We start from the raw sequence: 26,104 nt of genomic DNA, 5'->3' as shown, positions 1-26,104 counted from the left end.
TGTTGTGAAATTCAATGATACCTAGGTATTTCTCTACTAGTGGATTAATAGTTATAATTTGCACCACCAACTCACATTTTAGTCAAGAATCTCTGAGAGGTTTATAAGCATAAAATAAGCCCAGGAAAGAAGGCAAACATTCTTCTGCCCATTTCACAGATAGGCAGACAAAAGTCATGGGCCAGATTTTCTCCTCAAAATATCAGCATTAACGCCAACCACTGCATTTTCAATAGAGTCACTGCAGATCCACAACAACATAACCGAGGGCTGAACTGGACCGGACCCAGTAGCACCAAGCTAAAGAAATTTCAGCCTTAACCAAAAAAAAAAAAAAAAACTGGGGATTTTTCCACCTCAAAATATAAACACGCTCTCAGCCTCCACAGAAGTGGATTCACAGACATCAGTTACAGACTGTGTACAGCACTAAAGAAGGGAAGGAACAACTTAACGCAACAGTGACACGATCGCAGAGGTGGGTTGGTATTAAAGCTAGACTTTGCCAAGCACTGGTGGCCTGAGCAAGGATAACATTTTACTGCACTTGCTCATGCCCAGGGCACACTAGCACAGACCGCCCATGCACAGGAACCGCCCCGACCCCACTCCTCCGGTGCAAACGCGGACGAGGCTGCCTCTCTCCCACCCGGGAGCCAGGGCCTTGGACTGTTCGACGCCTGCCCCTCACCCCAGCGCAGCAAGGCCAACCGCCTCCCCCCGCCCCGGGCCCCATGCAGGGCTGCAGCCCCCGCCCGCCTCCAGCCGCAGGCTAGGGCAGCCCCCGGCCTACCCGAGCCACAAGCCGCCACCGCCCCCCAGTCGCTAGCCCGCAGGCCAGCCCCACTCACCATGATCGCTCCAAGCCCGCGGCCAGCACCCGCACCAACACCAGCCCAGACAGCGTCTCTCTGTCATGTGACTCCACGGCCTCCTCGAAGCCCCGCCTCCCCCCAACAGCGACTCCTCTTCATTGGCCGACTCCAAGGAAGTCAAGGTGTCAAGGCTGATTGGTTCTAGTGAACCACGATTGACGCTCAGGGTAGCCAATGAGTTTCAGGAATACTCCGTGCCAAGGTGGCGGCTCATGTCACGCCTGCCAGTAGCTCACGTCACGCACTGAGGACAGGCGCGAGCGGGCGGAAGGGGCGGGGCCAGCTGTGGCGAACGGCGCGCGGGGATGCGGCCTATGGAGGAGCCCGGAGTGATCCAGCGGCTGGCGCCCAAGCTGGGCATCGCTGCGCCCGGAGTGCTCAGGTAGCGGGCGGGGCGCCGGACACGCCCCCCCAGTGCCCGGCCGGGGTAGCCCCAGCACCTCGGAGGGGACCCGCCCCCAGGAGCCGCCTGGTGTCCTAGGCGGGAGTGGGGGCTCGGGGCCCGCCGCCCCCGGTCGTCTCCTGCCTGGGTGCGAGGGGTGGGTTAGCGCTGCGCCCCCGAGGTGGCAGGGTGGGGATGATGGGTGGCGGGATCCCTGTGTGACGGACGCACCTTGGGACCGACGGGAGCCGTGCGAGCATCTCTTTGCTGTTCAATAATAGCGGGGATGATCGCCCGGCGCGTTTACATTGTAATTAGGCGTGGCAGGATTCGATTTGTATTTATCGCTTCAGCAATCGCAGTTTTATTTATACGCGTCTTTTTTGTTTGTTTTTGTCAATTTAGATTGTCTCCGTTGCACAAAATTATGGGTTTTTAATCTTGTTTTATATTATTTAAATTTTCACAGTTGCAGGAAATTATGCTGAGGTCAGATAATCACTTAATGGCAGTAGAAGGTGATGCAGAAAGTTAAAGCTTGGTAACCATTGAAACACAAATTGTCAGCATCAGGTGTCAAAATATACACAGTAAATGTCATTAAATCAAACTTAAGTTCTCAAGCAGCATTTTTCATATGCTATCTGTAAATTTTGATTGTTGATGCAAATTTGTTGCATCAGTTTGTGTGTGTACAGTGAGATGAGAGTGGATTTTTACTTAGAAAAAAGAAAAACATTGTTTTTTATCCACCCTGAGTGAAATCAATGTTTACCAATAAAAATGTAATCCTTCCAAGCCCAACTTTAATACCTAGCTTTTAAATAGCACTTTTCATTAGTAGATCTCAAATCACTTTATAAAGATCAATATCTCCATTTTACAGATGGAGGAACCAAAGCAGCGTAATTTACACATGTGCACACGGAGGCTAAAATGGAATATAATCCGGATATCCTGAGTCCCAGTCCAGGGCCCTATTCTCTAGGCCATTCCCAGAAAGCTCCTTGTGCAGAGACGCTATTCTTGGATACGTCACTTTATTCCAGTTTAATTAGTGTTCTCAAAGTGCACCAATTATTCTGGAGTAATGTGTCCACACAGGAAGCTATTCTGGTCAATTTCCCCATGTAAAGAAGTCCTAGTTCTTTGCTGTTATGGTTGCAAAAAAACCATAACCTGGATGTAACTGTACGGTGTACAACATAATGCAGCAAAGAGCCCTGTGGCACCTTATAGACCAGGGGTCTCAAACTCAAATGACCACAAGGGCCACATGAGGACTAGTGCATTGGCCCAAGGGCCGCATCACTGACACCCCCCTCGCTGGACCTGTCCCCGCCCCCACTCCACCTCTTCCATGAGGTCCTGCCCTTGCCCCATCTCTTCTCCCCCTCCCCCAAGCGTACTCCTCCCCCCTCCCTCCTGGAAAGTGCTAAGCATTATACAAAAAGAACAGGAGTACTTGTGGCATCTTAGAGACTAACAAATGTATTAGAGAATTTGTTAGTCTCTAAGGTGCCACAAGTACTCCTGTTCTTTTTGCGGATACAGACTAACACGGCTGCTACTCTGAAACCAAGCATTATACAGAGCATACAGATCACTGCTGCTCCTACAACAAGTCATTTCCAAGCAGTTTTAATAAAATATATGCACTCAGTAATGCACCTCATTCAAAGGACAAAACATGCACTTACTTCTGTTAAAGACCCCCCCCCCCCCAACTGCACTGGGCTGCACCACCACTCCACCACTGCTCTGCCTCTTCCAGGGGTGGCAGGTTTGTAGAAATTTTGGTGGTGCCCAAAACCTGCCCCCCCAAACTCCACCCCCACCTGCCTAAGGCTCTGGGAGGGAGTTTGGGTGGGGATGGAAGTCTGGGGTGCAGGCTCTGGGATGGAGTTTGGGGTTAGGAGGGGGTACAGAGGTGAGGCCGGGGGACACTCGGGGGAGGTGCGTGGGGGCAGCAGGCAGGCCCCAAACATTGGGGAGCAGGGAGTTTAGCTGCCACGTAAAATAACTCGGGGGGGGGGGTGTGAAGGGAGTTTGGCTGTGACTGGAAGTAACTGCGGGGGGGGGGGGGGGCACGGGGAGCTTGGCGGGACGCAGGGAAGAGCTCCGCTTGCCGCATGTTTGAGACCCCTGTTATAGACTAACAGACGTATTGGAGCATGAGCTTTCGTGGGTGAATACCCACTTCTTCGGATGCATGCATCCAGATCCAGACTAACACGGCTATCCCTTTGATACTTAACATCAATAATGTCGTCTGACTGAGTTTGTAGGGAGCCTGACATTTATAGCTCTGATGTGTCAACTGCCCCATTTATTTCAGTGGGTGCTAACTCAGATACTAATAACTAATTAACAATGTTGAAATTTAAAATATCTCACTGTTCAGAATGTGTAAGAATGAGGAGGAAGTATGCTACTGTTAGAGCCGTACCTTGGGTAGGGCGAATCTGGGCTACCACTCCAGGCCACATGCTTCGGGGGGCCCTGCAGGCTGGTGCGATTGGCTGGCACAGTTGGTCCTGGAAGACCAGGTGCAGTGTGTTCCCCACCCCCGGCCAGAGCCCTGAACCGCCGTGGTACTATGGCCAACAATATCTCCGCAGTAGGCGCCGGCAACTGCCAGCAGCAGCAGGCGGCCCAGCACCTGGCCAGATCCATCCTGCCGGCCCAGCCGCCGATGCAGAGTGGGGCCCCCAAGCCTGGGGGGGGGGGGGGCTGAGTTGCAGTGGCGCTGGAACATTTTTAATAGTGGGGGTGCTGAAAGCCAGCCCCCTTACCCCTGTCCACCCCCTCCCCACTCCCAGCTGAGCCCCCAGCGCGTGGGGCCGGCAGCCGGGATCCTGGGGGTGCTGCAGCACCCACAGCACCCTCCACACCCCTAGTTCCCGTGCCTATGCTGATTTGTCCTGGGCCCCGCACCCCCCTAGGGATGGCCCTGGCTACTGTGATGATAAACACAATTTAGGATATGTCTACACTTAAACAGCCACAAAACCTCATCCATCCACTCATATAAGAGACCACTAGCCTCTGGCTGAGTTACTGAAGTCCTCAAATCATGTTACAGAGAACCCACCATTTACACTAGTTTAAACCTGCAAGTGACCCATGCCCCATGCTGCAGAGAAAGGCAAAAAAAAAAACCCCAGGGTCTCTGCCACTCTGACCCTGGGGGAAAATTCCTTCCTGACCCCAAATGTGGTGATCAGTTAGACCCTGAGCATTTAGGCAAGACCCAGCTAGATACCGGTGGAAGAATGTTTGCTACCAAGTTTTAAAGAAAGTCATACTGATGGAAGTCACTGGCTAAGCATGTGGAATGGGAGTTTATTGAAGTTCTAAACCAACTTTTGAAGTCTCTGTTTTCTTCATTTCAGTTTATTGAACTAGTTCAGTTCAATGATGAGTTCATTGAAAGTTAAGAAACCAATTGGGAATTAGAAAAGCTTGTTTTCTTTTTCAATCTATGAATAAAAATAAGGTGGGAGGATCAGATCTTCTAGTTCTAAAATCTTGAAGGACATAATGACCGGAAACAATCAATTTAATTAATTAACTACAGATAATTCTTCCTTTGTTTAATAAATAAGTTTTCAATGTAAAACAGTTTTGATTAAAAAAAAAAGTCTGGTGTCCTGAACATTTAAGGTAGTTTTATTTAATAAAAACATTTAAAATGCTGGTTTTGTGAATATTTAATTGTTTTGAATTTCCATCCAAATAGAACTTGACACAAGCACAAGTAAAAATATATCACCTAGTAAATAAGAAATGCATCATTTTCTAACATAATAAATGTAAAAATTAAGAACCTGAATAAATGTAAATTAAATAAAAGTTAAGCTATATAATTGCTTAAATAAATGTGTATAGATATAGTGAATCCTCCTGTTTAGCAAAAAGAAGTACCAAATTTAACGTGAAGGCTGTATTTAGTTGCAAATCAACATGTTTTAATGTTACCAACCCCTGAGAATCAACTTTCTTTAGGAAAATAACTAAAGTACAAATACAAATATGATTTAAAAATTTGTGATTTAAATCAATCCATTGTGGTAAGGCTCCGTGTGAGGGCAGGAAGGAGTATGCTTGTGGCAAGCCTGTTGCAGTATTGAGACCACATCAGTTAAAACACTTGCAAGCAGATCTGTGCTAGGATTCCTGCCATTGCTAAGCCTCACCTATAATAGCAATAGCAATGGCGGGACACCTTGATGCAGAAGAGCACAGAGAAGGCCCTTGGCCTAAATTATTCTTCCCATTATCCACTTTAACTCTGCTGCCATTTTAAAATCTCTCATAGGGATGACTAGTCCCTTATCACTGGCCTACTAATTCGCACCTTAAATTAAATTTAATTTGAAATGAGATAGTTCATGCATAGACTGGCCCTGAAATAACTAGAGGTGTGAATTATAACAGATTTAGTTACTTCTAGACTAGTCTGTTCCACCCCCTTGCCTGAAACGAAAGGTTGTCTTCCTTAGATTACGCCAGCTGGTAGAGTTAGAATAAAGATGAGTTTTTACTATAAGCTTAATTATCACGAGGGTGCTCAGTGTTCTGCATGTGTGTAATGGTTATTATAGTTAAATCAAAATAAATATATATGTGCATTCCCTGTAACATTTGAACATCACTAAGACCTATAACTAAATCCAATCTCTTAACTTCTCTCCAGTGCCTAATCCAGGGAAAGGGGAAATTACTTTTAACACTGTTCAAAATTACTTTGAATTCCTTTTAACTAATATTTGACTGACATTTCGGTAGGCTACAACACGCTACAGTGCATACACAATTATGCAAACCAGCCTGCCAGTGCTTCCAGACACATTTCACTGATCTCCCATTTATCTTAATCTTCTTTTATCTTGATTTAAAGCAGCCAGTCCTGGGTATGTGTGTTTGAATTCTTGCAGATGTAAATGCCACCAATCTGTAACCTCAGTGATATTAACGAATGGCATTTTGTGTGTGTGCTCACGTGGGGATATTTTACAGAAAAGCAGAAGAATATCTGCGACTGTCCCAGGTGAAGTGCACAGGCTTATTGGCTCAGATGACAGCAACAAGTAATGCGGTGATGTGCCTGGACCTAGCAGCTGGCTATATGCAACACCCAGTGGACAAAGTAGGATACAATACGTGACATGGTTCTTTGTTCTTCCTAATGCTTACCAACTCCAATAAAATTTGTACTGTGATTAGTGTATATGATGAGGCAGCAAGGAAAGACTAGTAAATTCCCATTTCCTCACATTATGGACCAGTCTGCAATTGGGTCCTTCTGACAATCCAGTGCTATTCCAGTTTTCATCAGAGGTTAACAATGGAGAATTGGAGACTAGAGTCTCCATTACATTCTGGTGTGAATTGACTTCTACCCCTGACTGAGGGTTCCTGAAGGGTGGTAAACAGTAAGCCGGCGTGCCCCTTTATTGTGAGAAGTGATGCAAGGGGGCTCTTAAAGCTACCAAAAGGAAGCAATGGCTTTATGTATGTCCCTCTGCCTCCTGCAAGCCTGTGGAAGCCTGTTTGCAGGACTGCCAGGCAAGACAATTGTCCCCACCATCACCCAAAAAAAAAAAAGAGACAGAAGACATAGCTGATTGTCTATATAATCTTTTGTAAATTCCTCCTCCATACATGGGAGAGGTTTCCATTGCCTAGATTCCCATGAGTAGCACTGACCCTTCATACAAATGATCCTGGTGTCTTAGCTCTCTACAAGGCAGTTAAAAGGGCCAAATCATTTTCCAAACTGCAGCACCAGTGTAACTATCTGAAGGTAACTGTGCATTGAAACGTGTGTTGTTCCTTTGCCATTGTGTATTTTTTCCTCTTCATGAGGAAGCCTCACGTGTGTAACAGATCTAACCAAACAATGAGCAAACAACAACAAAACTATTCAAAACAAAAATAGAAGATGGATTGATTAACCTATTCTATTTAGATGGGTTAAGTTCCAGAAGGGAAATTCTGCTCACACATGAGGTTTTGTTTTGTTTTTCAAAGAGCTACTTAGTTAAACTCTCCGGTTTGAACAAGAGGACTTACCAGAGCTGTATGAAGTCTTTCGAGTGTTTGCTAGGTTTGAACTCCAATCTGGGAATCCAAGATTTGGCTGTACAGTTCTGCTGCACCGAGGCAGTGAACACCGCTTCAAAAATATTACAAAGGTAGGGCACATAACCTTTTATGGCCATCATTTTATTATCCATTTCTATTAAGAAATGGAAATGCTTTCTTTGTTTTTAAATAAGACTGCTCTTTAAGTATGAAAAGTCTGATTTTTAAGAGGTACTGAGCACCTGCAGCTCCCATTGACTTCAGGGAATGTTGAGTGGTCAGCACCTCTGAAAATTAGACCACTTATTTAGGAACTCATGTTTGAAAACTGTAGACCATTTGGGAATAGACTGCAGGACTCCTGACTCCCAGTCCAATTTCCTATCCACAGCCCCACACTTCCTCTCATTTAACCCTACCTGTAGCCCTTTCTCAGTCAACCTTGCAGTTCCAGGAGATATATACAAATATGAAAGAAACCACATGTCTAGAGAAATGTATCCATTCCAACATGAATCCTACATTTTCTTGATAAAAACTGTTGAATAAGAAAACTTCACAAAGTTGAGAGTCCTGTCACATAAAACCCTCTCCTCTGTGTAATATCCACTTTAACAAAAGCAATTTTTAGCTGGAAATTATAAAAAAACAACAGCAACAAATGGAAGAAAGGAGAAGCCAGTAATAATGGCTATCAATCAGAAGATAGAACTGTAGAAAATTGGTCAAGGAAGCAAAGGGACATAAGGAGACATCTATGGCCAGCAGACTTAAAGGCCATAAGAAGGGGAGGTTTTCAAGTGGGAACAAAAAGAATTCTGACAGTGGGATTAGTTCATTGCTAAATGGAAATGGTAGAATTATCAATAATAATGCAGAAAAGGCAGAAGCGTTCAATAAATATTTGGTCTGTATTTGGGGGGGGAAACAGATGATGTAGTCATATCATCTTCTTACCATATGCGCAACATGCCAACGTTTAACATCTTCCTAAGATACTAGTGGAATAGAAAGTTTTATCATATGGTATGACAAAGGGAGCATGGATCAGTGTCCATGTTGCACTCCCCATCAGTACCCGGCCCGGGCCAGGGAAGCTAATGATTCGACTAGCAGACCAAATTCGTGGCCACCGATGGTGGCATGTGACAAGGATTCATGACCAAATTTGGTCCACTGATTGGACCACACACCATTTTGTTTAAAAAAAACCCGAGAACAATGCATAATTAACATGTCACACTTTAAATGGATTAAAAGCTGGCTAACTGATAGGTTTCAAAATGTAATTGTAAAAAGGGAAACATCATTGAGTAGGTTTGTTTTTAGTGGGTCCCACAGGGATCTGTTCTTCACTCTATGCTATTTAACATTTTTATTAATGGCCTGGAAGAAAACAAAATCATCACTGATAAAGTATGCAGATGAGATGACACAAACCACTGACATAGCACAATCCAGAGGCTGGAAGTTGAAGCTAAACAAATTTAGTCTGGAAATAAGGCATAATTTTTTAACTGAGATAATTAATGATCTACACAATTTACCAAGGGTCATAGCAACTTTTAAATCAGATTGGATGTTTTCCTAAAAGATCTGCTCTAGGAATTATTTTGGGGAAGTTTTAGGGGCTGCGTAACAGGAGATCAGACTAGATGATCATACTGATCCCTTTGGGCCTTAGAAGCTATGAATCCTGGGCTGCAAAGAACAGTCTTCACTTATGTAGCTGACACTCTTCATGGCTGCATCATATTTAAAGATTAAGGCTATTGAAACTTACCTATAGATGTTTCCTTGTATAAACAGTACACCTGTCAGTCTGACAACTATAGATTAAAATAATGGTCTGTTGGCTGTTTCATAATACTCAGAGAATGTCTCTGTGCTGAGGGCTCACAAAGCCTTCTGCCATGCTTAAACCCTATATCAAGGGGTTATTGGGGGATTAAATGGTTAAAAGAGCTATGGGCAGACCCTCTGCACTGGGATGAATTGAATTCAAAGTGGCTTATCACATTTTTTAGAGATAATTTATAGATGTTAAGTACTAGGTTCCATTGAGTGTGGTGAGTAGGTAGAATAGAGACTGTGCTGACTCCACCTTGTCCCCTCTGCCTGATTTCTTGATCTAAAATAAATATCACACCTCTACCCCCCACCCCCTATCTCAGGATGTGCTGCCATCCCTTTCCCATCTTTGCCTCTTTCTTCTGTTCTCAGGCAGGAGTAGAAAATGCTTGTGCCTGGCTGAGACAAAGAACCAAGCAATCTTGTACCAGGTCTTTGTTCAACTCCGAAGTAATCAACTTCACAAGCTTTGTTTAGAAGCAAACTGGCTGTGTAATAAACAATGTTGCTCTCTTTTAGGTATGAATCCAGTCTCTCTGAAATGCAGCAGATGGATCTTGATTTATCAAAACCCTTGTTCACAACAGCTGCGTTGTTCACAGCCTGCAGGTATGCTCTTCATACAATTACATGCTGGGTGAGATTCCCCATTATTCTAACTGAGAGAGCACAAAATCACATTATTGGATTTCCCCCCAACTCAGGCATGCGGTACATGATAATGAAAGATTTCACAAGTGTTACAGTGCAAACAGCTGCTCCAGGCTCCAGAATGCCTTAATATCCTAAAGTACCGTTAGGTGGTTAAATGTATCTTGTAGCACTACTCTCAGAACCCCAGATAGTCTTGACAGCCTGCTGAGGCTAATGTCTTCCTTGCAGTGAAGTATTCAGCCTAGAACTAGATTGTGTTTTGCCTTGGAGAAAGAAAACATTAAATCAAACACGTAGTCTAGTAGCTCAAAGGCAAATCACATGATTTTATAAATATTGCCACTGGTACTTAAAGTATTATGGATGGATGATTCTACAGTGTGAGAGTCATCTGAAGATCATCTGTTGGGTATGTTTGACCTTCCATCAAACCTTTCTCCCAAACCAACATAAGAATCTTACTAGTTAATATCTTGCATTTGGTGGGAAGATTGTTTCTGTTTGCCAAGATGTACTAGAGTGTATTTTAGTTTAGTTTAGAGTGTATATAGCAGACAAAGATGTCTGTGGAATGTGCAGTGGTAATGAGATGATGTCTTGCATTCAAATTGGGAGCCATTGCAGAAAGGCTAAAGACTGACAAGCTCCAAATAGTCATCTGTTTCTCTGCCTCCCCCACCCCGCAGGCAATCTTGCCTTTGAGACATGGAGCCCTCCAAAGAGAGAGTTGCAACAGCCTGCAAGTTAGTGTCCAGCAGACAATGACTCAGGAAAACCCACATGGACTTTTACTGTACATGAATCTTCCCCCAAGCTAAGAGTTATACATGTTAGAAATCTTATGAACCAGTCTGGCTTTAGGGGTGCTGTACAGTTCATCAGATGAGCTTTAAAAACGAGCACCTGTCTACTGGGGTGAAAGTCCCATTTGGCTCATTGCAGGAGTAGGATTGTTTACTGTCCTGGCCAAATTACAATGTGTAGAACTACTTTCTTTCTATTTAAATTTCCCCTTGTGATTTCAACAAGGTGTGAAATTTTTCACTTCCTGTTCCAAATTGTTACATGCTGTTAGGATTAATTGATCATCACAGCTTCCCTGTAAGGCAGATGGGTATGGCTCATCATCCTTTTTACAGACGGAGAAACTGAGGCAGGAAGGAAGTCTCTTGAGCAAGGTCACAAAGTGAGTCAGTAGCCGAGTTGGATTTGAATTCTGGAATTCCAGGCCCCAGCCTTCTGCTTATTCTCCAAGGCAGCGCTGCCTATAAATGCATTGATCAACCTGAGTTATGTATGTTTGAATGTTGCTTCCTTCAGAAAATAAACTAACTTCCTATTTTAGGTGCTTGAAACTAAAAGTGGATAAGAAGAAAATGGTGGATACCTCTGGGGTGAAGAAGGCAATATTCGATCGGCTCTGCAGCCAGCTGGAGACAATTGGCCAGCAGATCAGCAGTAAGTGTTCAGCACTTGCAGTCTCATGCTCTGGAATGCAGGTGATGTAGCCATGCTGTTGGGTCCCACAGAGCAACATCCTTCTCTCTCTGCACCCTTTCTGAGGGTGATCTCCTTTGCTCCTCTAATTTCAACTGTTTTGTGCCAGCCTGTCTGTCCACTCCTAATTTGTCTCCTTCAGTCCACTTTCTGATCACTGCCTGTCTCGTTCCTCAGGGATGTCATGTCAGTCTATCATCTAACTCCCATAACACAGGAACTGTCTCTGACTCCTCCCTTGTGCTTGCCCCACACATGGGAGCAATACAAAACTTACGGCTCTTCCTCTGCAATATGTCAAGTTCTGGCCTTTTCTTTACCGCCACACAGCTAAAACCCTCTTCTAGGTCCTGCCCTTCTTCTGCCTTTAGTAGTGCAGCTGCCACCTCTGACTGACTCTCCTGTAGCCCCACTCCATTTCGTAGAGTGCAGCTGCCAAGATCATCTTCCATACGTGTCACGGAGCCCCTGTTAGAATCCCTCTGTCTCGTCCTTCTCCAGTCACCAAGTCAATGTCCTCACCTTCCTTGTACAACTCTGCCCCATCACGATTTGTGCACTTTTTCCTCGTACTCCACCATTGGCACCCTCAGCCCCCATCCCCTGTCATTGCATCTCCTACCATAATGCTCATCATGCAGAGAATGTCCCACCTGAACTTATCCATAAAGCCATTGCTCTCTCCTCCTTGAAAACCCCTTCAAGGCCCACATCTGTTGCTGCTCCTACAAGAAATTAGCCCATTGCTGAAACGGGGATTGTTGCTGCCATCTTCAGCTGGGAAGTTTGCCAGGGAAGACACTGTTCTTGTGTGTGTGGCTTGCACCCAGCACATTGCAGGTGCTACTGTAGTAGAAATACATTAATTGAGGTGCTGGAGAAATGAGAAGCAAGAGAGAGTCCTGCCAGAGATATCAGCAAAGTAGAGGGAAGTGTGTGTGGGCGGGGGGGGGGCGGGGGGGGGGTTGGGGAAGGGGGTCCTAAGTAAGGCATGAATGTGAATCATTAGGTGCCCTAGTACCCCAATGACTGTCCAAAATTAAATAAATAAAAGCAGCTTTCTCTTCTTTAAAAGGAGACTGTGCTTCACTGACTCCTCAGCCAACCCAAAGCCAGAAGACCTTGCTTGAATGCATTGAAAAGGAAGAGAGTAAGTTGTCTCTTAATTGTGAAATTAAGCTTTGATCTTCTGCTGTTACCTAATAATGCTTTAGCTAGATAACTTTGTTATAGCTCAGTATGTCTTGAGGCTGTTCTCAACAACCCACTCCCTTCCATATGGCCAGATGTTGGAAACGCTGAGAGTCTAGTGAGGTGGGGCACGACCCCTCTGCAGCAATGGAGGGGGGGACATGGACCACAGGCGCCAGCTTTCTCCGGGTCCCAGGGGTGCTCAACACTCAGCTCCACCCCAGGCCCCACCTCCACCCACCCTCTTCCCCTAAGCGCGCCCCACCTCTTCCCACCCCCACTCCACCCCATGCCCGCCCCCACCTCACCCCTTCTTCCAAGCCCCCACTCCAGCTCTTCCTGCCCAGTTCTGCCCCTTCCCCGCTCCTTCCACTCCGTGCCCCCTGCACGCTGTGAAACAGCTGATTGCGGCGGGCGGGAGGGGGAGGCTTGGGGGGGGGTCAATCCACAGGGTCGCCAGCTGATGGGAGGCGCTGGCTGCTGGTGGGCGCTAAGCACCTATTTTTTTTTCTGTGGGTGCTCCAACCCTGGAGTACCCATGGAATCAGCACCTATGGTGCGGACAGATTCCATTACTGGGGAGGCGGAGGGGGGCACAAGAGGAAAAGTTTGGGCATCGCTGGCCTAGGGGAAGCATCATTACGTTTTTGTGGAGCAAGTCTAGTGGAACTAGGGTAGCCTTTTCCGCTCAAACAAAAAGATAAATAAGTGAAGATCATAGTGTTAAACAAAACTACAGCTTGATTATTATTTTCTTTTAAATATTTGATGGTAGTCTTTGTGTGAAATAGACTGGTATGTGTACATTCCAGGGGTCTGAGACTCAGTATTAGGCACTCTTTAGGCAAAATATTATAAGTGATAGAGAGCGTTTCCTGAAAGTTTTGTTTTTGTTTCCCCCTCCCCCCCCCGGTAGATCATGAAGATGAAGTTGAGACCCCTCGCAAGCGGCAGAAAAGTGAAACCGAAGCAAAACAAGATTATGAAGAATGGAAAAAGAGAATCCTGGAAAATGCTGCTAAGGCAAAAGGGGCCAATGTCTGACTTCAGTCTCTGGAGTGCCACCAAGCAATGTCACTACCTCTGGTTTGTAATTTTAAATCCCCCTTCACACTAGTGCAACTTGGTAGCATGTGAATTTATGGATGGTAACCAGCCACTCTTATTTATTTGACTGGCAAGATTTTAAATTGTTAAAGCCTCTCATTTTACTAAGTAGGACCAGCATTATGGTGACACACTATTACTACACAGTTGGCCCAAGTTTGAAAGTTGACCCTGTGATGCCTTCCCCTCGGAGCAGTGCAGACCTCAGCTCTAGGACATGGAGTAGCCTTGTTACTTTTAAGCAACAAACAGGCCAAATAATGGTGCAGTGTTAAGTAACCTCTGAAAAGGTTGCACACTCTTGGGTTCCGAACTGAAGCTTCAGTCATGGTTACTAAGGTCTATGGAAAGGACCATCCATGAGGAAACCACTTGTGTCATCGGCGAAACAAAACTGAGGAATTCAGACCGTTAAAACTTTTTTATAGCCATAATAGCTGATTAAATAAATTTTCTACTGTGTATGTGGGACCTAAATCTTTTTAGAGAGCAATAAAGATTCTTTTTTTCCTATATCTGGATCTTTAGTTTAAGAATTTGCATATGGTCCTAGGGTTGCTTCGGTGACCTCTTATCACTTTTATTGTATAAATACCATCAGGCTCAAAATCTAAATGGATTTAAAGAAACTTTCTGTACTTACTTAAAATGTTTATTTACGTCCAGTAATAAGGTCTACAGATCTGTGATAAGAGGTACTTAAGGTTAACGAGTAGAGATCCGGCACAGAATCTCGCCCTTCAGAGCCAAAGCATGGAATTTACAGAGGCAGGGTAGGTAATCCTGCATTAAGCCACCTTTTGGTCATCCCACTACAAGGCTGCTCTGGGCCCCCAGCATAATTAAAAGAGCCTTGTGCACCATCTGAGGTATGGCATCCTCACAGCCCCACCCCGCCAGTACATTGACACTTGTGAAGCAGGTTCCTGGGGGAGCTTTTGGCCTGCACCAGGGGAGTCCTCCCAAAGCTGGGAATTGGGACTTATAGGGCCATGGCTATGAAAAGGGGGCAGACTATCACCCTAAATCTCTTGTAATCCACTGCTTCATTTGTACGGGGCTGTGGTACAAAAGTCCCCTCTGATGTAATAAGGATGAAACCAAAAGGGTTCTATAGAAACTGCTGGTTTTTTTGTTTTTGTTTTTTTAATAAATTGAAAGAGTTCTGCAGAGAGGGGATTTGTGAAAGCCTAGCCTGCTACCATCTGCGGGATGGATATTCTGAAGGGACTTTCATGTTAAGAATTAAGGTCTGAGCCTAAAGTAGGCAACTGAAAAAACTAAACATCAAGGAACAGTGTGCAGCCTGCAGTCAGCCTAAAACATATATCATGAATAAGGCTACGTTTTAGTCACGGGTATTTTTAGTAAAAGACAGGTCATGGGCAGTAAACAAAAATTCACTGCCTGTGACCTGTCCATGACTTTTACTATATACCCCTAATTAAAACTTGGGCTGGGGGCTGCAGGTGCTTGTGTGTGGGGGTGCCGTGGGGCTGAGGGAGGTGGCTCAGGACCCCGATGGTGCTGGGGGAGAGGGGGAGTTGGCGAGGCTGGCAGGGGCTCCCTACCGTGCTCTGCGTGTCATGCAGCTCCTAGGTGGTGGAGCTCCACATATTGCTTCCACCACAAGCACTGGCTGCGCAGTTCCTGGCCAATGGGCGCAGCGGAGGCGGGGCCTGTGAGCACGGACAGCTCGCAAAGCCCCTTGGCCCCTCTGCCTAGGAGCTGCAGGGCCACGCCAGTGGGCGCCGGGGACCCTCCCATACCCCGAGGTAAGCATCCCCCCCCGCCCCTAGCCCTGAGCTCCTTCCCACACACCCAAACTGCTGCTGCTGGCCCAGGGCCAGCACCAGCCACTGCAGTAGTCACAGAGGTCATGGATGCCATGACTCCTGTGACAGACTCGCAGCCTTAAGCATGAATAAGTAAGGGCATCCATCCATTATCCATTTACAAAGACCAGGTAATGAAGAAGAGATGCTGCCAAGGCAACTGACCAGCTTCTTAAGAGAGAAGTTTGCTTCTCTCTCTCTTCTATTCACCCACTCTGCTCCACCCCGTTTTACAAAATTTAAGAGTGAAAGTGGAAGCCTTCCTCCTGGTCAACTTACAGTTGGTTTGGGGTTGGTTCAAGTTAAAATTTTAATAAGTTGATTCAGGAAGAGGCCAGACAAATGCTGAAGAGCAGGGCAAACACGGAGCAGTCTCAACTCACTAAGAATAGCTGTAAAATGAGATTGCAGAATTTTTTTCTAATTCAGATTTCATAATATTGAAGGAGGGTCCACACTCTGGGAGAAAGTCAGTTATCAAGGGCTCACCAATGCTACCTTTACATTAGACTGATTACTGTATTTCAGACTCGAGAGAAACAGGCCAGTTACATTTTTACTGAGATTTATTAGTGTTAATTTCATAACTAGGCATACTAACAATAACTATTTACCATGCAATGTCACTGGGGAGGGGAAATGTGAACAAGCTTGGGCCTTCATAGAAGGTGATCCCTTGTCAAGATTTTTTCATGTAACTTTTGTTGCCCTCTGACATAATGCCAAAAATGCTGTACAAGTCCAGTCCATCTGGAAGTGAAGGGAGATGTTCTAGAACTGAAAAGCTAGACAAGCTTAACATTAAACTAGTGTAAGCAATTTTTAAGGTCTTGATGAGGGCTGGTAGCAATAACCACGTTAGGCAATTGAAGGGCTATGAGTTAATGGGAGTAAAATAGTGATTTGATTAGGCTTAATGTGCAGTCTTAAGCTGCTACTGTTAGTGATAAATTATTTTAATCAGCTCACATAGAGTGGTGCAGCCTCTAGGTTAGCCACAAAGGAAACAGAAACAGCATGCCAGCCACCTCTACAAAAGTGCCTGATAAACATTAAGGAAACACAATTGATACTGGGCTTATGTTATAGGGGGTGCCTCCAGCTTTATAAGCCTCAGGAAAAAAAATCTTTGGTTCTTGAAATTAACCTTTTTCTTCACAATACTAATTTACGTTTGTTTTTAAACAATCAGAAAAAGGGCAACAGTTCCCATGTGACTGAAACAGAGTCAAAGGCTGGCAATTCACTGATTCTCCTCCCCCACCCCCCTATTGCCAGCAGCTGAACAGAAACAAAAACCAGTTCATCTGTTACAAAGCAGTAGCTTTTCTGTTACACTTCATGGCATTTGGCAGAAGTGTTGAACTCAAATATCAGCTTAGAAAACTAAGCTTTCAGGTCCCAGCTACAGAAAAGCATTGATATGTTTAAAATGTACCCCCTGAAACTCACACCCAGAGGGGAGAATAAAAGAACCTCTGTTCCTGGGGAGGAGGTGACACCTAACTGCACAGTATTGCATCCACCAGATTGTCATCCCAATTGTTTTTTATTTGTGGCAGTTGAACCTAGATTCCTGCCAACCTAAAGAGCTATTTAATCAGTTTGACCCATTATAAAAACAGAGCAGTAGGGGACAATCTGTCTTAAATTGTGCCAGGTTTTAAATATCTCTGAAAGCAGTAGGTTTTGTTTTAGAGGATAATGTGGAAGACACTTTTTCTTTCTACTCTGACTAGTTGCCATGCATTATTGTGCTGCTTCTGTGCAAAAAAAAAAAAAAAAAAAAAAAAAATGGGGGGGAGGGAAGAGGCAGGAAAAAAATCAACCCCTTTAGAAGAAATGTAGAAAAACTGCATTTCTCAACCTCAGTTTTGTCCCTGGGTATTTTGCTTTAAGTAAAAGTTATCTTTGGGGAAACTATAGCACTATTATCCCTCCAAATCTATCTCCACTGTGGCAACTCCCTAAAAGTGATAGTATGGCATCTCATTAAGATAGACAGTCTTAAGGTATCCCACTGCTGCTGACCAGGTGCTTGCTGCTATACTCCACCCTTTGGATTTATATAAATAATCAAAGACTTCCAAACAAAATGGGTCCCACTCAAAGAACTTAGCTGCTAATTATGAGCATATCATCATAGTTATAAGTGGAGTTATATCAGGAATATTTATGTATCACTATGTCCAGCAGCTCAGAGCTTGTAAAACAGAACTATGGAAACCCCTGTTTTATAAAGATGAGTAAAATTCATTCTATGTTGTGCTCTGAGGCAGTGCTGGTACCTAAACACACGCATGATACATAACATGAGGGTGGCAGAAGTGGTGGGGGAAGAGAGAGAAACGTCCAGTCCTTGTCTCTCTGCTTCATCTCTAGCTCTAATGCCTATAGCTCTTCCACAGCAGCCTAGGCAAGGTTGACAGACATGCTCGGAAACCTTCTCAGCCGATTGGCAGCAGCTACCACGTAGAAATGTTTCTGTGAACGAAACAGAAAAACCGAAATGTGAGCATAACTGAGCCAAAGCATACTTTGCAATTAACACTGATGTTTTTCAGTAAGGGACTCTGAATAGTAAAAGCAGATTGTTTCTAGCTCCCAGACCTCTGCAGTGAATACTACACAGAACAGCCTTCTGTTGTGTCACTCCAATATTGACTACACGTTGAAGAAAGGGTAATGTAACTATGTCAACTGAAAAGTAGTGGGAGTGGAAGGTTCATGAAGTTTCTGAGGTACATTTGTAGCCTTAGTGAAATTGGAGGAACTAATCAGCATCAGTTTTCACATCTGTTGCACCTATCAGTCTTGGGGAAGCCAACTAAGTACACCTCCATTCTTCTGTAGCTCCTAATTAAATCAGGGTTACATTTAAAATAACACAGTCCCCTTTCTCACAGGAGAGTCTTGTAAATAAACTGTCATAGGAACAGCCATAATGGATTAAATAGGTTAATCTCCTGTCTCTGGATAATAGCCAGCGTGTTACCAACTCACAGGCAACAGACATTAATTATAACATTTTAGGGACCCAAGGTGTCAACGTGATCAAAGGAAAAGCAGCTATCTATGATTAGTGTAATGTTAACAATGCTAGAAGAGTGACACTTGAATCCTCTCCATTGGGAATCATGAAATGCTTTGTAGTAGAGAATACTCTTTGTGGCTGTAAAAGAGTGTTTATACAATGAACAAAAGGCTGTATGCATCTGTTAGCAAATGTGTAATAAAATAGCTTGGGATGAAGACATTTTTAAAATGCAACAAGTAGCAGTAATTCTTGAGTCTGGGCAAGTAAACGAAGTTTGGTCTTCAAGGTCTAACTCATTAGCAAGGTTTTGCTACTCTCACCAGTGTGTAAAAACTGGGTTCGAGTTCATCCTCTTCCTATAGGTTAAATCTTCCAGGGTTGTTGTGTCCCTCCTTTGCAGAGTATGATTATTGATCACCGTTTATGGAAATTCCTACATATTTACTGAGAATGGTTCAAGAATTAGCAAGAGATTATCAGTGGTCCTGAAAGTATGTAATTTTCCATCTGGCTGGATTGTGACACAAGAAGGTCAAGTAATTTTCCCAAGGTTGTACAGTGAACGAGGGACTCAGAATGGATTTGAACTCAGGTTTTGCTTGGACCTAGACCTTTGCGATGAATACTACACAAAATAGCCTTCTGTTGTATCATTCCAATATTTCCTATACATTGAAGACAGGCTAATGCAACTATATCAACTGAAAAGTAACTGCTTTTGCTTGGAAGGTTACACATTTAACATAAAATAAACAGTGTCTGAAGCCTTTGAATCCCTGGAATTTTACACCTAATTTTTTTGAAACACCAATAAGAAATAAGAGTAAAAATTTAGAAACAAAGTATCTAAACTCAGAGATGCCGTGACTTAAAAGAGCAAGTGAACACTCAAATCTATAACTGCAAATATAATTCCCAAATTCATATTGCAAGGAAGATCTCCATGTTTAGAAGAGGACTATGACAAAGAAGGAATAAGGGCCCTGCCTGCATTGAACTAGTACAATCACTCTTCTTTGGAAATAATGACAGACTTTGTCTCTTTACCTTCCATTTTCTATGAGCCATGTAACTCCGTAGCAGCAACTGGGACTTCAGGCAAAACTTGGATTTCTTGGCTTTGCCAGGCAGATCTTTTAGCCACTCGTGTTTCAGACACTGTGCTGCGCTCATCCTGCAACTAGAAAATAAAATTTGTGAAGGGCTGTGCTGTAAATGTTGCTACCACTATTGCGATTTACACAATCTCCTTGTCTGCTTGCAGTGGAAGGTTCAGCTGCTCTTCACTGATACCACATGTGAAAGGCTGTTTTTTCTAAATGAAAATAAAAGTAAAGTAAAAGGCCCTTTGTAGCTGCCAGGTATCTCAGCACAGAGAGCCTGCATGAAGACCAATTCTCACTCCTACCCTCCAGGTGGGACTATGTGGTGCTTAGAGGTGTTTTAGGTTCTTCTGCACTTGGGTTTATGCCTGAGTATTGTGTAGCCTTGTTGCTCTATTATTTGGATGTGATTTTGGAATGTGAATGGTAGAACACATGGCATTTATGTAGGACTGTGCCAAGAGCATCAAAGAACACAGAGATATTAACTTGTGGTGTTATGTAGTCCATCTCCCCTGACAATGCAAGAGCATTCCCTTCTGTATATTTAAGGAGGATCACAGATGCCCACAAAAGTCAATTAGCACTAATGAGAGCATCCATGTGTAAACAAAAGGTATGGCTTTCAAGTATTCCTCCTGCAGCTGGCTGGAAACTTACAGGTTCTGTTTCAGATTCAACTAGCCGCACACAGCTTGTCTTTGGGTTCAGTACTTTGGAGATGTGACAGCCAAAAGGCTGATTTATAACTGAAACATAATTTAATTGTAATAAAAATAACTACAGTATGTAGACAATCAACAAGGTGCTCAATAGGAGATCATTTCCATGAGCCTTTGAAAACACATGGAGTACAAGAAAATCCTGGATCTTTTCTTTTTGGGGCTCCTTTGTGCAATTTTTTTTTGTTTAATTTGAACTTGCCTTTGAACTTCAACGTGAAAAGATAGGGCTAAGTCCTGCCTTTGGCTCCTGCCACTCAAGGAAAAAGGTGTCAACAGAACTGATGGTTAGCAGCCTTGTGCATAATGTGAGCAGCCAGCCAGAATCCCTCCTGGTGAACAAGAACGTGCTAGGAGCTAGGACAAGCTGTTGCACAGGTCATCCCCAGCTGTCTCAGGAGGGAAGGGTTTGCTGTGGACTGGTCACTCCCCTTTCTCCAAGAGAGTGAACCACAGCCTCCCATTATGCCTAGTGAGCAGCTGGCAGATCCAGCAATGCTGCTTGCTTATAATAATAATAAACAATCATCTGCCCTTAAATAGCATTTTTCATCCCCAGATCTCTAAGTGCTCTGCACAACCTTAAAGCATTACTAATTTCTTTTTACAGATGGGAGTCTCAGAAGTTAAGATCCCACAGCAAGTCAGTGGCCGTCAGGAGCAGACGTCTTGTCTTCTGACTCTTAGCCCTCTGCTCAAGTCCGCTAGATGACAATTACCCTTCCACTTTAATGCCCGTCTTAACTTTCATTGACAAGTTAGTATTAAGAACTTTATTATTAAATCTCATTTGCATAGGTTAGCTGACAGCATAGGCGTGGGAACTATAGGTGTGGGGGGTGCTGCAGCACCCCCACATTTTACACAGGACTGCTGACCCTGGACCCAGGCCTCCTCTCCCCAGCCTGGGGCTTGGGTCCTGGCCCTGCTACCCGGCCACTGGCTGCATGCCTGGGTCTCCGTGCCAGGGCCCCATGCCCCAGGACTCTGCTCCCTGGCCCTGCATCTGGGTCTCAGGTCCCAGCCACTGACCCCACGCCCTGCTCCCCAGCCACTGGCCTGGAGCCCAGGGCCCTGCACCTGGCCCCCCACTCGTGGGGCTCTGCTCCAGGGTCCTGGCAGCTGGCCCCGTGGCCGAGGCTCTGTTACTGGCCCCACATGAGAGGTCCCGGCTGCGGGGCCCCCCCCCCCAGCCTTTGCTGTCCCCTGTCTGGGTCCCCCTCTCCTGGAGACATGGCACTGCTCCTGGCCCCAGCTGGGGGGGGATACGGACAGTGGTAAGGGTGCTGGCTTTCAGCACCCCCACTATTAAAAGGGTTCCAGCACCACTGGCTGACAGTCTGGAAAAAGCCAGTGTTCTAAGTGTTCCTGTTGACAATTTTCTCCTAGAACAATGTGAAACATTTCCATTACTGGTAGAAGGAGTCACTGGACACATGTTCATCAAAGGAAGACGAGGCCCCTGTAACTTCATTCGGCATCAGTATTTGACAAGCTGGGCCACATTCTGTCCTGCAATACCACGTATACAGCTCTCTTTGACTTCAATGGGAGCTGAGCGTATGACTCCTAGAGCAGAATTAGGCCCCAGATGGTTCTTTGTACCAATCCAGTGTATGGAAGGCACTTAGATTGGGAATTATGTCACTTTCATAACTGCAGCTGCTACAAATCACCTTTTGTATTTTGAGAGACATTTTTGCAGTTTGTATCAATGCTTATAAAGAAGCCAAAGGGAGGACAAAACTAGCTCCCGGACGTATGTGAAAGGTTTTTCTTAAAACAAAACAAATGATTCCACATTTCCTCTGCTTAACCTCTCTTGCAACAGGCACAGTTACTGGGAGAGCCTTTACCTTGATTGAAATACATTGACATTTTTCTTTTAAAAAATGAGGTTTGTGTCACTACAGAACTGCCTGGTAGACATGAACGTGGCAAAAGAAAAGTCATGGTACTAACTTTCAGTGATTGGCTGCCATACATACATTTAGCTAGCAAGGACTTATTCTAAATGTAGGACTGCCGTGGCAAACAGAAAAGAAGATACCTCTTCTCCTTCACAAGGAGTTTGGAAATAAAGTCTTTTGCCTCTTCTGAGAGGTCTTCAAATGCTTCTGCATCAAAATCCCAGCTGCAGTTCACTATGTAATTCATTGTCTCTGCGTCCGTTTCTCCTAGGAATGGCGATAAGCCACTGAGCCTTTAAAGAGAGAGAGAAATGGACAGCTAATAATGGGAAACATGTTTTTCTCCTATGTATCCTCACTGTTGCTTAGAATCACACCAGTCACATAGAAAAGAGGGTTCCAGCTAGATACTGTCCGAAAGGCCAGTGCAACATTTGCTATGGTGGCGCTTGGGTACCTGGCTCAGTCTCTAACTACTCACGTCAGTGGGGCTAGGTCAGTGGCACAATAAAGCTCAGTCAGGAGGGAAGGAATGCTTCACATTGCCCATTTGCAGCTCACTCAGCCAACTCAGGGGTCAGAGTTAATGGACGCCCAAGGAATTGAATTCAATGCGATGAGAGCACATGCTCAACTGCTTCGTCAGAGAAGAATAAGACTGCTCACCTGCCTAAAGCTAAGCATGCACACAAGTGCTGAATTGAGGCCTAAATCCATATTTACTTTGGATTAAAATACTGTTTGAAAAATATTTTCTTCAATTAGTCTCTAAGCCCAGATTTGTTTCTTCAATAATTTATGACTGGATTCACATACACATTTTTTCCCCCCGGCTTCTACATAAACTTAAATAAAAAATGACCCAGGCCATTGAAAACAGCTATAAAAAAATGTTGTGATGCTGTGTAGGTAGAGAGCCTGTAGAGATGACACCCCCCCCCCCCCCGTACTCCCCCTATGGCCCACAGCCTAAACTCCAGGAAAGAAATATAATCCCATGTGAAGTGAATTTTTCAGGCCCAGGAAATAACTCCCCACAGGGCAGGAATAACTCTTGTGTGCCTGTTGGGTGCAAAAGTCCTTTTGGATCAGGTTCCCAAGGGCCTGATTTAAATGAAAAGATAACTCTGGGCAGGGCTGGCTCTGGCTTTTTTGCCATCCCAGGCAAAAAAGCCTCCCGCTGCCCCCGGCCCCTGGCGGGGAGTGTGGCAGGGGAGGGCGCCGAGCCCGGCCGCAGCCCTGCTCTCCCCGACCGGCCGGCATGCTGCCCCCCTCCAGGTGCTGCTCCAAGCACCTGCTTGGTCAGCTGGTGCCTGGAGCCGGCCCTGAGTCTGGGACCCCAATAACTCATTGAAAGCAGAAGTTCTGTTATGTTTCGGATAACTGATTACACCTTGTCTGAGTAAATGAAATTATTTGTTTTGTTTTTATTAACTAGACACCAAGAAGGCAAAGAGAAAGCAGAGAGTTTAAGTATTTAGAATGAAGATTGATTGTTTTTCAGGTATTTCAAGTTGTGTAGCAGTGATGTTCACTTTCATTGGCTCTCTCTTTTGGGTAATGAAGTGAGTGCAACAAGAAAGACACACTCCCTAGATGGGAATCTCTGAATCGGCTGCATTCCAGCTCTGCAAATACCTTCCATTGGCCTTTCTTACAGAGCATATGATGCCATGGCCATGACCCACACAGAGGCTTACTCACAGCATGTACGTGATGACGCCTACACTCCACATGTCAGTTGGGAACGAAACAAAGTCATAGTTCACCACTTCGGGAGCCAGGAATTCAGGAGTGCCAAAATTAACTTTCAGCTTCTCACGAGGTTTATACCTTCAGCAGAAACAAGAAGGGGCATCAGCACTGACAGCAGACTAAGTACATGCACTGCACACTTGCAAAAAGAACGGTCATATTTTTCATACTGTAGCAAAGCCGGACAGGTACATTCTATATCTAAGTCTTCAAGGATGCAGAATTTCAGTCTGTGCATCCCCACAGAGAGTTTTTTATAATTCACAGTCACTTCCAATTAGTTTGATCAAATGTTTAAGTGAAGCAGCCATTTAAATCTGAACAAAATCAAATAAACTAAATCATTTGTATTAACTTTTTGTCTCTAGTGAATCAATCTCTTGGTGCATATTCTAACTTTGGCACTCTGCTTTAATTCAGAAAGTCACAGTCATAAACAGCTCATTATCCATCATTTAATTTTCCTAATTTAGACAGATGGTAGTATGGCAGGAGAAGGAGCCAGAGAAAGACTCAGGACAATAAAAATATGGTTGCAACTAAAAGTTGCATGATTACATTAGAATCACTGCCATGTCTTCTGCAAACTTCTGTATGCCCCATTGTGATGATTTACCTAATAAGATCAATCCAAGTCACAGGAACAGATGTGGATGAAATAGGCTGAGGGCACTACAGTTGGTTTTCTGTGTTATTTCAGAAAAAAATCAAATTGGAATAGCTAACATTCAGGCACATGTAACTCAACCTCTGTCACTTTTATAGATATTATGTTTGAGTGAGAAATCTCTGGCACAAGTTCTAAAGAAATCATCCTCAAACTAGAGAGACAAGGTGGGTGAGGTACTATCTTTGATTGGACCAATTTCTGTTGGTGAGAGAGACAAGCTCCATCCTCAATCCTCAAATTGGCAGACACAGGGCTTAATTCACGTTGCAGGTACATGGTAGTGTAACCTACACGCCCCCATGTGGCGACAAGCTTTCCACAAAGAGAGGTATATAGATTGTAATGGATTTTTTACCTTCACAAAGAGAGGGCAACTTTAAACTTTTGCTGGGCTCCAGAGGAGACTCATGAGCAAAAGCTGTCCAGAAGATGCACTGAATCAACTTCCATTTTTAGGCAAGTTTGGAGATATTTTGCTCAGCAGCACCCCAACCATAATTCACTGTGTAAAAGTGCTCAGATCACAGAGTTATGAGCAGTGTTGTAGCCAGGTCCTAAGTGCAGGCGTGCAACCATAAAAAAGGCGCCCCCCCCCGGCTTCTCCTCCGGCCACTCCGCACCCCTCCCGCTGGCTCCTCCAGCCGCGCCGCGCCCCCACCCGCTTGGCTCCTCCAGCCACGCTGCGACCATGCTGCACACCCCCCCTCAGAGGGGCTCGGTCCGAGAGGAAAGGGCCGGGTACGGGCCAGCCCTGCTGGTTCTTGCTGAGTCTGGTGCGACCTAGGAGCCGGCTCCCCATGGGGAGCAGAGTCTGTCCCCGTGGCTCAGGCGGGGATCTTCCTTCCAGCTCGTCTCCTCCTCGGCTGGGAGCAAGTGCCGGGCTCGCTGTCCCTCCTCCCCAGCAGGGGCTCAGGCAGAGCGGGCTGGCGGCTCCCCCCGGTGGAGCAGCAGGCACAGCCTTTGGGGAGGCCAGAGAGCTCCTCATGGTGGAGGTGGGGGGAGAGCCTCACGGCTCCAGCCGCGTTCCAGGAACCGGGGCTGCCACCCCGGGGCCCAAGCCAGGCCACAGCTGCTGGGGTCAGGGGTGCTTGGCCAGCGCCGCTCGGCCAGGGCCGGGGCCAGGCCGGCGCCCCGGGGCCCAAGCCGAGGTGGGCCAGAGCCGCTGGGGCTGGGACCGGCGCGCTCAGTCGGAACCGGGGCTGGCGCCCTGGGGCCCAAGCCGAGCCGGGCCGGAGCTGCTGGGGCCGGAGCCGCCGCGACCGGGGGTGCTCGGTCGGCGCCACTCGACCAGGGCCAGGACCAGGCCGGCGCGCTCGGCCGGAACCGGGGTCGGCACCCCAAGGCCCGAGCTGAGCCGGGCCGGAGCCATTAGGGTTGGGGCTGGGGCCGGCGCCAAGCTGGGCCGGAGCTGCCAGGGGTGCTCGG

General features: G+C 45.5%; 3 protein-coding genes across 12 annotated transcripts in view; 1 reads left to right on the top strand and 2 right to left on the bottom strand.

The window, feature by feature from the left end:
- Nucleotides 1-1,121, bottom strand: part of VPS35 (VPS35 retromer complex component) — a 39,252-nt gene extending 38,131 nt beyond the window's left edge. The window contains exon 1 of the mRNA XM_005289854.4: nucleotides 852-1,121. Coding sequence (XP_005289911.1) covers nucleotides 852-854 — 3 coding nt within the window. The 5' untranslated portion in view covers nucleotides 855-1,121. The remainder of the gene's footprint in view (nucleotides 1-851) is intronic.
- ORC6 (origin recognition complex subunit 6) lies at nucleotides 1,099-18,752 on the top strand. Of its 2 annotated transcripts, none has more exons than XM_008166979.4 (7): nucleotides 1,099-1,257; nucleotides 6,280-6,409; nucleotides 7,294-7,457; nucleotides 9,718-9,807; nucleotides 11,198-11,310; nucleotides 12,425-12,499; nucleotides 13,457-18,752. In XM_008166979.4, the coding sequence occupies exons 1-7, from the start codon at nucleotides 1,181-1,183 to the stop codon at nucleotides 13,582-13,584; spliced, it is 777 nt and encodes a 258-aa protein (XP_008165201.1). In that variant the 5' UTR covers nucleotides 1,099-1,180; the 3' UTR covers nucleotides 13,585-18,752. The 2 variants fall into 2 exon arrangements, with proteins under 2 accessions (XP_008165201.1, XP_065423696.1); XM_065567624.1 differs by having other exon boundaries at nucleotides 12,407-12,499; nucleotides 13,457-14,160.
- Nucleotides 16,031-26,104, bottom strand: part of MYLK3 (myosin light chain kinase 3) — a 104,502-nt gene continuing 94,428 nt past the window's right edge. For 6 of the 9 annotated variants that reach the window (XM_008166981.4, XM_042852228.2, XM_065567605.1 and 3 more), the window contains 4 exons: nucleotides 23,959-24,087; nucleotides 22,395-22,547; nucleotides 19,567-19,699; nucleotides 16,031-17,966 (listed from right to left, as the gene is read on the bottom strand). In XM_008166981.4, the coding sequence (XP_008165203.2) occupies nucleotides 17,895-17,966; nucleotides 19,567-19,699; nucleotides 22,395-22,547; nucleotides 23,959-24,087 (487 nt within the window). In that variant the 3' untranslated portion in view covers nucleotides 16,031-17,894. Of the gene's footprint in view, nucleotides 17,967-19,566; nucleotides 19,700-22,394; nucleotides 22,548-23,958; nucleotides 24,088-26,104 lie in introns of those variants that run through there. The other 3 variants (XM_042852226.2, XM_042852227.2, XR_006174940.2) reach the window with 3 other exon arrangements.

Source organism: Chrysemys picta, chromosome 14, assembly GCF_011386835.1.
Source record: "Chrysemys picta bellii isolate R12L10 chromosome 14, ASM1138683v2, whole genome shotgun sequence".
NCBI lineage: Eukaryota > Metazoa > Chordata > Testudines > Emydidae > Chrysemys > Chrysemys picta.
This window is presented reverse-complemented; position numbering and strand designations above follow the sequence as displayed.

Bases quoted from the DNA above. Each gene is read 5' to 3' on its own strand.
- ORC6 (XM_065567624.1), top strand. From the start codon at position 1,181: ATGCGGCCTATGGAGGAGCCCGGAGTGATCCAGCGGCTGGCGCCCAAG. The intron at 1,258-6,279 runs GTAGCGGGCGGG...GATATTTTACAG, and splicing joins GCTGCGCCCGGAGTGCTCAG to AAAAGCAGAAGAATATCTGC. The intron at 9,808-11,197 runs GTATGCTCTTCA...TTCCTATTTTAG, and splicing joins GCGTTGTTCACAGCCTGCAG to GTGCTTGAAACTAAAAGTGG.